This window comes from Heloderma suspectum, chromosome 3 (genome assembly GCF_057233095.1).
Source record: "Heloderma suspectum isolate Gila_16-S chromosome 3, 16-S_ref, whole genome shotgun sequence".
NCBI classification, from domain to species: Eukaryota; Metazoa; Chordata; class Lepidosauria; order Squamata; family Helodermatidae; genus Heloderma; species Heloderma suspectum.
The window spans coordinates 281,074,930-281,087,669 of record NC_139460.1 but is presented as its reverse complement, the minus strand read 5'-3'; the positions used below and the strand labels follow the sequence as shown (position 1 = coordinate 281,087,669).

Here is a 12,740-nt window from a genome sequence, read left to right as displayed (position 1 = left end):
GAGGCTTCATTCTACAGCTTTTAATCCATTACTTCACAGGGTCATACAGATGCAAATTCTCAGTGACTCTCAGTCTACAAGGGAATGCCTTCAGGGGAATCAAAAGGAAGTTAGGAGAGAGTTGCCTGCCATTTGAAGAGGCGGGGGAGCGAGGAGGTCCCTGTCTTCTCTTGAGGCCTATAAGCACAGCTTTTCATGCAAGGCCAGTCAGGTAGACAGACCGTCTCGCCCGGCCTTCTCTCTCTTTGCTCTGTGCCTGGCGTCGATCAGGTCATACTCCCCAGACCCTGCCTCCTCGTTGCCTCTCATGGTGTGTGTGTGTGTGTGTGTGTGTGTGTGTATGGGTATGTGAAGAGGGGACCCTCAGCCAGCTGGATGTTTGTAACCTGGGAAGCCGGCCTACTCATATCTGGACTAGCGTGGGAAAACACCTTCCCCATGACTGGCTGTTCTCCTTCAGAATCCAAACTGCTATCCCACTCCCTGCACTGAGAAACACCCCTGACAGACAATCTGTCACACATCTGATGGTGTGGGAATACCGAGCAAGGCCTCTAATTGTTACCAGAGTGTAGGGGTATGTCCATAAGATACCCTGCTTGTACGCTGTTTATAGCTTTTAAAATGGCACTTTGAATTAGGCTTAGAAATCAACTGGAAGTCAATGGAGTTGATACAAAATCAGAGTTATGTGGTCCACTCTGGCAGCTAAGTTCAGAATGGTGGCAATGGGATAGAAGGGATAACTGGATTCACTGATGAGAACTAGACAACCTCATTATTCAAATGATCACAGGAAGATTGTTCATTTCTGTGAAGGGCCAAAATGGCATCTGTAACACTTGGAGAAATGAGCAACGTGGTCAAATCATAGAATAGTAGGGTTGGAAGGGGCCTACAAGGCCATCGAGTCCAACCCTCTGCTCAATGCAGGAATCATAGAATCATAGAATAGTAGGGTTGGAAGGGGCCTACAAGGCCATCGAGTCCAACCCCCTGCTCAATGCAGGAATCCAAGTCAGAGTATCCCTGACAAATGGCTGTCCAGCCTCGTCTTGAAGGCCTCCAGTGTGGGAGAGCCCACCACCTCCCCAGGTAATTGGTTCCATTGCCGTATTGCTCTGACACTCAGGAAGTTTTTCCTGATGTTCAGTCGGAATCTGGCTTCCTGTAACTTGAGCCCATTATTCCGTGTCCTGCACTCTGGGATGATCAAGAAGAGATCCTGGCCTTCTTCTCTGTGACAACCTTTCAAGTACTTGAAGAGTGCTATCATATCTCCCCTCAGTCTTCTCTTCTCAAGGCTAAACATGCCCAGTTCTTTCAGTCTCTCTTCATAGGGCTTTGTTTCCAGTCCCCTGATCATCTTTGTTGCCCTCCTTTGAACCCTCTCCAGCTTGTCTGCATCCTTCTTAAAGTGTGGTGCCCAGAACTGGACACAGTACTCCAGATGAGGCCTAACCAGTGCTGAGTAGAGGGGAACTAGTACTTCCCGGGATTTGGAAGCGATGCTTCTATGAATGCAGCCCAAAACAGCATTTGCCTTTTTTGCAGCCACATCACATTGTTGGCTCATATTCAGCTTGTGATCGACAACAATTCCAAGATCCTTCTCGCTCGTAGTGTGGTTGAGCCACGTATCCCCCATCTTGTAACTGTGCATTTGGTTTCTTTTTCCTAGGTGCAGAACTTGGCATTTGTCCCTATTAAATGTCATTCTGTTGTTTTCTGCCCAGCACTCCAGTCTATCCAGATCACTTTGAATTTTGTTTCTGTCTTCCAAAGTATTAGCTATCCCTCCCAATTTTGTGTCATCTGCAAATTTGATCAGCATTCCCTGCACCTCCTCCTCCAAGTCATTAATAAAAATGTTGAAGAGCACTGGGCCCAGGACTGAGCCCTGCGGTACCCCACTCGTTACCTCTCCCCAGCTTGAGAAGGTCCCATTGATAAGCACTCTTTGAGTCCGATTCTGTAGCCAACTGTGGATCCACCGGATCGTTGTTTCATCTAGCCCACTTCGAGCAAGTTTGCTCATCAGGATATCATGGGGCACTTTGTCGAAAGCTTTGCTGAAGTCGAGGTATATGATGTCTACAGCATTCCCACGGTCTACAAGGGAGGTGACTTGATCAAAAAATGAGATCAGATTTGTCTGGCAGGACTTGTTTTTGACAAATCCATGTTGGCTTCGAGTAATCACGGCATTGTTGTCAAGGTGCTTCCAGATGGATTGCTTTATGATCTGCTCCAGAATTTTCCCAGGGATTGATGTCAGACTGACTGGTCTGTAGTTCCCAGGTTCCTCCTTTTTACCCTTTTTGAAGATAGGGACAACGTTAGCCCTCCTCCAGTCATCTGGCACTTCCCCGGTCCTCCATGATTTCTCAAAGAGAATAGACAGCGGTTCTGAGAGTTCTTCTGCCAGTTCCTTTATGACTCTAGGATGCAGTTCATCTGGCCCTGGAGATTTGAACTCATTCAAAGTAATGAGGTGTTCCTTGACCATATGCCTGTCGATCTCAAGCTGCAATCCTGCCCCTTCAGCCTGTACTTCGCCTTTGCCAGGGGGGTCATAGACCCTCTTTTGGGAGAAGACTGAGCCAAAGTAGGAATTGAGCACCTCTGCCTTTTCTTTGTCCTCTGTTATCATTTTGCCATCCTTATTTAATAGCTGAACAACCATTTCTTTCCTCTGCCTTTTACTATGCACGTAGCTGAAGAAAGCCTTTTTGTTGTTTTTAGCATCCCTCGCTAACCTCACCTCGTTCTCCGCTTTAGCCTTCCTGACGCCATCCCTGCAATTCTGTGCTACCTGCCTGTACTCTTCCTTTGTTACTTGGCCTTCTTTCCACTTCCTATATGTGTCCTTTTTTGTTTTCAGGTCATCCCTAAGCTTTTTGTGAAGCCACATTGGCTTCTTCTGTTGTCTTCCACCTTTTCTTCTTGTTGGAATTGTTTGTGATTGTGCCTTGAGAATTTCCTTTTTTAAAAGTTCCCACCCATCTTGGACTCCTTTTCTCGCTAGCATTGCTTGCCATGGGACCTTACTGATCATTGTTCTGAGTTTATGAAAATCAGCTTTCCTAAAATCCAGGGTACGCGTTTGAGTACACTCGGCTTTTGCTTCCCTTAGAACCAAGAACTCAAGTACAACATGGTCGCTTTCCCCCAGAGTTCCTGTAACTGCTACTTTCTCCACTAAGTCATCTCTGTTGGTTAGGATCAAGTCAAGGATAGCCGATCCTCTAGTTCCTTCCTCTACTTTCTGTAGGAGGAAGTTATCCGCCACACAAGTCAGGAATTTCCTGGAGGGGCCATGTTTTGCAGAATTTGTCTCCCAACAAATATCGGGGAAATTGAAGTCCCCCATTACTACTACATCATGCTTCCTTAAAACATTGGCTATTTGCTTTTCAAAAGTTTCATCCTCATCTTCTCCTTGATTGGGTGGCCGGTAGTAGACTCCGACCACCAGGTTCCTTTTATTCTTTGCTCCATTTATTTCAACCCAGATGCTCTCGATGGGGCTACCAAGCTCCTCCTCCTGTATTTCTGTGCAGAGATATGTATTTTTCACATACAGTGCAACCCCGCCTCCCTTTCTGTTCCTCCTGTTCTTTTTGAACAAGTTATATCCTTCAATTGCTGTATTCCAGTCATGAGAGTCATCCCACCAAGTCTCAGTTATACCTATCAAGTCATAATTTCCCTCCTGTATTAAGAGTTCAAGTTCGTTCTGTTTGTTTCCCATACTCTGGGCATTAGTATATAGACATCGAAGACCATGTGCTTCATAGTCTGGCTTTCTTCCTACCTGTGTCTGAAGACTATTATTGGACGCTATCAGAGCGGTTCTCTCCATTGCAGTGCATGCGCCTACGTCCATTGTTACCCCCAACATTACATCTCCCTTCCCCGTAGGATTCAGTTTAAAGCCCTCCTGATGAAGTTCTTCATGCTGTGGCCAAACACATTCTTCCCAGCCTTTGTGAGGTGCAACCCATCCCTAGCCAACAGCCCATCTTCCAGGAAGTATAGCCCGTGGTCCCAGAATCCAAATCTCTCTCGTCGGCACCACCTTCGTAGCCAGTCATTCACCTGGAGTATTTTTCGTTCCCTTTCTATCCCTCTTCTAACTACTGGAAGGATGGATGAGAAAACTATCTGGGCCCCAAAGTTCTTGAGTTTCCTTCCCAAAGCTTCAAAGTCTGACGTGATCTCTTCGTAGCTCCGCTTGGCGGTATCATTTGTTCCCACATGGATGAGAAGAAAGGGATACCTGTCAGTGGGCTTTATGAGTGCAGGCAACCTTTCAGTCACGTCTCTAATCTGTCCTCCCGGGAGACAACATACCTGGCGAGTCCACGGGTCTTCGCGACATACTTGGGTCTCGATCCCACGCAGCAAGGAGTCTCCCACTACTACCACTCTTCTCTTCTTCTTCTTGTAGGCCTGGGTTTCATCGCCTCTGTTTGACTGACCTTTAGCCTCTTGCTCACTCTCATGCAGGTTCCCCTGTGATTCTTCCTCTGCAGGCTGTCCTCCAGTCTCATCTGCAAGTACCTGGAATCGGTTCCACAGCTCCACCGCTTCCACTGGTGCAGAGTGTCGTCTAGTTCTTCTTCTCCTAACTGTCACCCTTTTCCAAGGAGTATCCTCTACTCCATTTTTCTTCACCTCAGCATTTCCCACTGCCTCATCTTGCTGTTGCTCTTCAAGCTTCTGGTCTGCCCTTTGCTGCTGTAGTTCCCCCATTCTGTCCAAGAACTCTTCGTGTTCTCTTATTCCCCGGAGGGTTGACAGTCGCCGCTCCAGTCCACTTACTTTTTCCTCCAGCAGCGTGATCAACTTGCACTTGTTGCAGGTGTAGGCCATGTTGTTCTCAGGCAAGAAAACAAACATTGCACACACCTTGCAGGTCACCACCACTGGAGAGTCTTGTCCTTCCATAGCCTCTTTTCCCTTTTTGTGTCTAGCTTTGTGATTGTTCTAGACTAGCCTGTGCCTGCTCCTCTACTCAGTAGAGGTTAAAAGCAGAGTCCCACTGGTGTGGAAGTGTGTGTTACAAGACAAATAAATGAAAAAAAGTTAGTAAAAATAAAATAAAATAAAATATGTTAGGGGCCTCCCCCTTGACCTCCCCTGCCGAACTCCCCTGGCCAACTCCTGTTTGCTCCCCCTTTCCGCTCGCTCTGTCTGCTCGCTCTCTGGGAGCTTGCCTGCTTCTGTAGTCCCTGGACCAGCTGGAGCAGCTTGCTCTGCTCTGCTCTGCTCTGCTCAGCTGGGAGGCGGGAAACAGACTGAAGCTTCCCGCCCAGTCAGCTGCTGGGAGTACTCAGGCCACACCCCTCCAATTCAGTTGGAGCTCTCAGAAGCTCCTGGTGAGCTCACAGCCAGTCAGAAGGATAAAGGGCAGCGCCCTGGGCTTCCTGCAACCCACTTACCTCTTAGCCTCTGTCTCCTTTGTCTCCTTTGTCTCTTCAACCACTGCAACTCCCCTGGCCAACTCCTGTTTGCTCCCCCTGTTCGCTCGCTCTGTTCGCTCGCTCTCTGGGAGCTTGCCTGCTTCTGTAGTCCCTGGACCAGCTGGAGCAGCTTGCTCTGCTCTGCTCTGCTCAGCTGGGAGGCGGGAAACAGACTGAAGCTTCCCGCCCAGTCAGCTGCTGGGAGTACTCAGGCCACACCCCTCCAATTCAGTTGGAGCTCTCAGAAGCTCCTGGTGAGCTCACAGCCAGTCAGAAGGATAAAGGGCAGCGCCCTGGGCTTCCTGCAACCCACTTACCTCTTAGCCTCTGTCTCCTTTGTCTCCTTTGTCTCTTCAACCACTGCAACTCCCCTGGCCAACTCCTGTTTGCTCCCCCTGTTCGCTCGCTCTGTTCGCTCGCTCTCTGGGAGCTTGCCTGCTTCTGTAGTCCCTGGACCAGCTGGAGCAGCTTGCTCTGCTCTGCTCAGCTGGGAGGCGGGAAACAGACTGAAGCTTCCCGCCCAGTCAGCTGCTGGGAGTACTCAGGCCACACCCCTCCAATTCAGTTGGAGCTCTCAGAAGCTCCTGGTGAGCTCACAGCCAGTCAGAAGGATAAAGGGCAGCGCCCTGGGCTTCCTGCAACCCACTTACCTCTTAGCCTCTGTCTCCTTTGTCTCCTTTGTCTCTTCAACCACTGCAACTCCCCTGGCCAACTCCTGTTTGCTCCCCCTGTTCGCTCGCTCTGTTCGCTCGCTCTCTGGGAGCATGCCTGCTTCTGTAGTCCCTGGACCAGCTGGAGCAGCTTGCTCTGCTCTGCTCTGCTCAGCTGGGAGGCGGGAAACAATCCAAGTCAGGAATCTAATTTTTGTGTGTGGTCTTCCACTAAACAAGGAGTGGGAACATGTGGCCTTCCAGATGTAGGACTGCAACTCCCATCAGCCCTTGCCAGCATAGCCAATGGTGATAGGAGTTGCAGTTCAACAACATCTGGAGGGCTCATGTTTCCCATCCCTGTACTAAGCAGATATTGTACACAGGCAATGACAGAAGACGGCTGCAGAAACTTAACTAATGAGAGCCTCTAGCATCAAAATACAACAGTACAATCTGCTGCAAGATTTTCACATACATCAATTCCAATCAAAGCTGTACAAAGAAGGCTTGTGACTGTTGCAAAATGAAATGCCTATTTCATTTGACATTGTTGCCAATTCCGTGAAAACTCTATTGTGACCACGGTATTATTTGTTCCCAGCTGCTTTGCACTTTAAAATGGCAGGTGAGTAATTTCAGGTTTTGGAGTTCGCTTGTTTGAAATTTATGAAGCAGTCCATACTGAGTAACATCCAGAGGTTCAGGAACTTTAAGCATATCCACCTGCTATTTTAAAGGGCAAGGGAAACTGGGGAGCAAAACATTTTGCCATGCAAACCTCAGGCACCTCGTTCCTAAACACATTTCCTGAGAAGATTCACTGAACTCATGGATGATTTCCGGGGTGGGGTGGGGGGAGGAGCCATGTTAGTCTGCACACACCTGAATCTGATAAAGCAGACTACAGTCCATGGAAGCGTAGGCCATAATAAATTTCTAAGTCTATATGGTGTCATAAGACACTGTTGCTTTCATGGACTTCTTGCAACCCTGAAGTTGCCTATGTAAAGAGGATAATCAATGAACTTCTCATTAAAACTTATATGGCTCACAAGGCATAGCTGAAATGCAGAAAAAGGCTTTGCTTTAAGATGCAAGTTTTTTTTTTACAAAATATTTGATTTATTTTTAGTATTTCTTTACTGTCTTTTTATCCTGCTTTTCAGATAATCATTTCTCCCAAAGTGGCTCACATGGATCAAAAAGACATTGGATTGATGATGCAGAAAAGGCGAAGAGGCTTGAAGAATGGAGAAGGGGCAGCTGCTCTGGGCGTAAGGGAGGTGGGGAACCTCAGGTCCGTATCCAGCCTCCTGGGGTTCCCTAGATGGCAACGCCCCTTCTCAGGCCACACCCCTTTCCCACAGCCACCAATCATCTGGTGGTTCCACAGCTTTTTGCTGGCTCCCCACCCCGCAAAGGTTTTAATGCCTCTCCTAAGGCTTAAGATACTGGCAGTAAAAGCTTTAAGCTAGAACATGCTGGTATTTTTGGCCTGCCCACTTCTGCCTTCTACCAGAGAGCTTCTCCAAAACTGAATTCAGCCCTTGAGCTGAAAGAGGTTCCTTGCTATAGAGAAAGAGGGCCATAGTGCTCTCCCTGCTGTGGCTATCATGCTGTGGACTATGCAATAGCAGATGTTTAAGGATATGGACTAGCATGAAAGTTTTGATGAAGGGCCATCTAACCTCAACCTTGTGTGCAGGTGGAAGTATTGTGAGCTCTGTTGAGGTCCTGTATTCTAAACAAATTCCTGGGCTTAGAATTCTTTAATTCTAAGGGCACCTTTTCCCCACCAGGCTTTGGGATGGTGGATCTCTGGATCCTAATTAAAAAACAAAGTAGATTGCTAGCCTGAAGTCTGCCTACCCCTGGTGCGGGAGGAAATCCCTAGGAAATTCATGAGGGGTTTTAAGACGACAGTAAATACAGATTTACAGGCACAGCCATCCATGATCTTGTCTGAATGAGAGAACTTGCCCCCCTGAGATGGCTCCAGTTCTGCAATAGCGGGCTACCGGTGGAGGCTGATGGCTCCGATTTTGGTGGGGCAGATACCTGTCCCCAAACTCTATCCCCAAAACGGGTTCGGCACCTTGGACAGCTCCTTCAGAATTCTGGCTGGTTCTGACTGAAACCCAGAATGGAATCGCAGCTCCACCGAAATCGGAGCCACCAGCTTCCACTGCCCCCCCCCCCCCCCCCCGGAAAGCTAAAGATGAAATGCGGGCCTCCGAGATCCGCCTTGCGTATTCTGTTTCAGCTTCCCTCTGAGAAAGAGGGTCACAAGATGATCATATTCGGGAAGCGGCTGGGTCTCCGCTCAATCCGGGTGGACCCCATCAGCCAGCACATTGGCGGTGGAAAGGAGGGGCGAGGAGCCGTGATAGGAATCCTCAAAGAGATCTATCTAGGGGTGCGGAGCCTGGAGCCGCCGCCGCAGAAGCAGCACGCACCGTTGCAAGCAGCTGCTCATGCCCAGATCCACCCCAACGGCGCAGCATCAGAAATGCACTGAAGAGGGAGGGGGAAGGAGGAGGAGGGCAGAAATCACCCGCCTCGGCTCCGACCCTCGCGCAGGAGCACCACCTTTCCCCGCGCAGAGGCGTGGAGGGGGAAGGGAGTCTTTCCGATGAGGCGCCGTGATCATGGCAGAACAGACGGAGCAACTCGAGAAGAGCCGCAGCCTAACGGGAGGAGGAGGAGGAGGGGCCCAGGGCCGGCAGGCTGAGGCGGCGGAAGGGATCGGGGGAGAAGCCGCGACGCGGGCCGCCGCCGCCGCCGCTCTTCCCGCCCCGGCCGGGGCGGCGCTCAGCTCGGAGGAGCGCGAATGCCGCGTCTGCTACAACCCCTTTGACCCGGAGGCCCGCGAGCCCAAGCTCCTCGAGTGCCTGCACACCTTTTGCCTGGACTGCCTGAGCCAGATGCACCGCCACCAAGCCCAGGGCGCGGGCGGCGGCGGCGGCGGCTCGGCGCGGGGCGCGACGGCAGAGCGCGGCGCCGCGCCGCCCGCCATCACGTGCCCGCTGTGCAGGCACCGCACGGCCCTGCCGGAGGGCCGCGCGCGCAACCTGCCGCTCAACACCAAGCTGGTCCCGCGCCCGCCCCCGGAGCGCCTGCAGCTGCTGCCGCTGACGCGGGCGCCCGGGCCTGCCCCCGAGCGCCCCCTGCCGGAGCAGGACGGCCCCAGGGCGCCGCCTTCCGCCGCCGGCGGCCGCTGCCGCGAGGCCCGCCGCCAGAGCGGCCGGCAGGAGACGCGGACCGTCCGCTGCGTGTGCATCGTCTTCACCTTCTTCTCCATGATGGTGATCTCCATCACCGGGCCCCTGTTCCTCAACTACAGCGGATGGGTGGAGCTCTTTATGGTGTCCCTCTTCCTCGTGGTCGCCATCGTGCTCGCCCTCTTCTCCATCATGCCCTATCTCCGGCTCCTCCACAGTCACGAGTACAGGGCCGTGGCGGCCGCGCTGCTGGCGGGAGAAGGCGCCGGCGGCCCCAGAGGGGCGGCGCGCGGCCCCGTCACGATGCCCGGCCGCTCGTTGGCGCGGGCAGGACAGGGTTAGGGCTGCCCGGGTGCTCTCCCGCCCCGCGCATGACGAGCAGCATGGCGTTCCGCCGGTGGGCCTTCTCCCTGCCCTGCCCCCCCCCCCCATCGGCCCGCTTCCATGCCGGGAAAAGGTTTCCCCTTCTGAATTTGTCCGTATGACAGGCTGGAGTTAAAAGGCGGAGGAGCCCGACCAGAAAACAGTTGGCAACCAACAGTGCTACTTGGCTGCTGGACAGTGGAGGCTGGTGGCTCCGACATGAGTGGAGCTGTGAATCTGCTCTGGGTTCCCGTCAGAATGTTAAAGGAGCTATCCAAGATGCCGAACCCATTGTGGGGAGGGGGTTCAGCACCTTGGACAGCTCCTTGAGAGGTCTGACTGCAACCCAGGGCGGATTTATAGCCCCACTGACATCGGAGCCACCAGCCTCCACTGGTTCTTGAGCCGTTGAAACGATACTGCGCTCATGGGAAAGTCTTGCTCAGAAATTAAGGGGTTCCTGCCCTCTATAGAGGTAGGATCGCCAGGTACCTTTTTCTTTTATTTTCCTGGCAGGACTCCTGGGCCTTTCAGATCTGCATGGAGGAGGTCATAGGTCTGTCCTAGAGTATGTGCTTTGCATGCAGGTTGCAGGCTCCGTTCTTGGCACCTCTAATTAAAGCGATCTTGAGGAGCAAAGCTATGAAAGGCTCTGCAGAAGATCTTGGCGATCCTTTCCAACAAAGTAGCCATAATGGATGCAACAGAGTTGGGTGCAACTTCGTGCACAATCCTAGGCATGTTTAGACAGAAAAAAGTCCTACAGCTCCCAGCATTCCCCAGGCAGCCATGTAGGATCTTTTTCAGTCTATACACGCCTAGGACTGCATCCTTCGTGTGTTTGGACTCTAAACTTTAACAGACGAAAGTGTGGTATAGAATGTTATTTTCTGCTTCTAGTGCAATGGTTAAAATAATTAGGAGGGCTGCAAGGTGGAGGTGGGAATAAAAGGCTCCAACCTTAGCCCTTGTTGAAGGAAGAATGGGTTGGAGAGGTGCCCTACTAATGATCTCTCCTATAGCGTAGACATCTAACCTGACTTTTTGCTGCGCTGTTCTGCTGTTCTGTCTTGGGATGTGTAAAGAAGAGTGCTTCTGAGCATGTGCTGAAGTCCTCAGCACTGCATAAGGACAAAATCCCTGCACACATCAGAGATTGGGTAGAGAGTGAGCCCTGGCACCTTTCAGAAAGTATGCTCTATTCCCCAGCTTACTTGTCTGATCAATTAAAAGAGATACTGGAAAGGCATAGTGTTTATTCTGTGGTACCCTGTGCAGTTTGTAGTGAGTGAACTCCAGAGTAAATGATGTGTGTTTGTCAATTAAATATAGGGGACTGATTAAGTATTACTGGCTATACTAGGGACATATGCTCCCACTGGATGTTGTATGGCCTGGAGATGGAGGTTTTTTAATTTAATTTGAACCATACAAAATATTATAATATCACAGTATGTAGCTGCATAATTATTATTCATTATTGTCTTAAAGCATATTATCAAATATTATCTTGTTATTTGTTACTGAAATACGTCAGAAATAAAGCTCATTTTATAATACATTGTTTGCCTTGTCTTACCTCTCTATGATTAAATTAACAAATATACGATATCCTCAATGTCCAACAAGTCCCTTATAGATTTCAAATTCCCCTACCCTCCATCACCATTTGAGGCAATTGCTATTCCAACAGTGGTTAAAACACAACCCTGTAAATGTCTACTCAGAAGTAAGTTCAATGGGACTTACTGCCATGTAAGTGTGTATAGGATTGCAGCCTTAATAAACATATTATTCCCAGATATTTAGAAGCATCTGCATTGGTAGAGTATTCAAGTAAGAACAAAGAGAGAGTCAAATGGTAGATTAAGTCCAATCATTTATTGAACCTGCACTAACTTCCAATATTTTATGATCTTTGGGCACTTCGAATATGCCACTCACAATTTTATAAACATTTTATCCGAAACTTGCATAGCATAGATTTGAGTATGTGTTTCCAATAGCACAATCCAATACATGTTTTACTCAGATTATCTTCCATTCAGTTCAGTGGGGCTTGCGTCAAAGTAAATGTGCACACGATTACGCCCCAAATCTCATCTGACATTCCAAAAGCCCGATCTTTCTCTAGGGGATCCCCTAGAGAGCTAGGGGATCTCTAAGTCATCCTTGCATTTAACAACTTGCCTGGTCATTACAGAATCAGAGTTGGAAGGGGCTATTTAGGCCATTGAAGTTCCCTGCTCAGTGCAGGAATCCAGTTTAGAGCATCCGTGACAGATGGCTGTCCAGTCTCTGCTTGAATATCTGCAGCGACGGAGAGCCTTCCATTTCCCCAGGCAGTTAGTTCCGTTGCCCAAAAGCCCGATCTTTCTCCTGTTTATTCTGATATATTGAAGGCAGGCATTAATTTCATAATTATTTGGCATAGATTGCACAATGATTCTTTAGGGTTATTATAGAAATGAGAGTTTTAATAGCTGACCTGTCCTTTAGTTAAACACATTTTAAAAAGACTACTTGCAATGCATAGTTTGTTAAAATTATATATTGTCCAACTGGCAAATGCCCTTGGGGCAGATAACAATCATAATCCCCCCCCCCCAAACCAATAAAAGAAAAGAAAAAAACCCTCTAAAATACTAAAATAATATGTTAAACATTAAAACATTAAAGAGGCAGCAGTAAAATTAATAATTAGAGTAACAGAATAAAGATGGAATGCCTGCTGTAAGAGGAAGGACTTAACCAGGTGTCAAAATGTATACGGTGAAGTTGCCAGGTGGATCTCCCTGGGAGGGGCATTCCATAGATGGGGCCACTACAGAAAGGGCTCTTTCCCTGGTAGCCACCCATCACATCCTGAGAAGGGCCTCTGAAGATAATCTTTGCAACTGGTCAGGAACATATGGGAGCAGGTGCTCCTTCAGGTAGACTGGTCCTAAGCCATTTAGGGCTTTAAAGTTCAGCAGCAACACTGAATTGGGCATGGAAACTGACAGGCAACTAGTGCAGTTGATGCAGTACTGTAA

The 12,740-nt window shown here is 49.5% G+C and overlaps 1 protein-coding gene across 1 annotated transcript; it reads left to right on the top strand.

Annotated features, from left to right (window-relative positions):
* Nucleotides 1-8,769: 8,769 nt before the first annotated feature.
* LOC146351335 (RING finger protein 228-like) lies at nucleotides 8,770-9,706 on the top strand. Its single transcript, XM_084845687.1, has 2 exons — nucleotides 8,770-8,853; nucleotides 8,944-9,706. Exons 1-2 carry the CDS (start codon nucleotides 8,770-8,772, stop codon nucleotides 9,682-9,684), a joined length of 825 nt encoding a protein of 274 aa, XP_084701813.1. The 3' UTR covers nucleotides 9,685-9,706.
* Nucleotides 9,707-12,740: the final 3,034 nt, after the last annotated feature.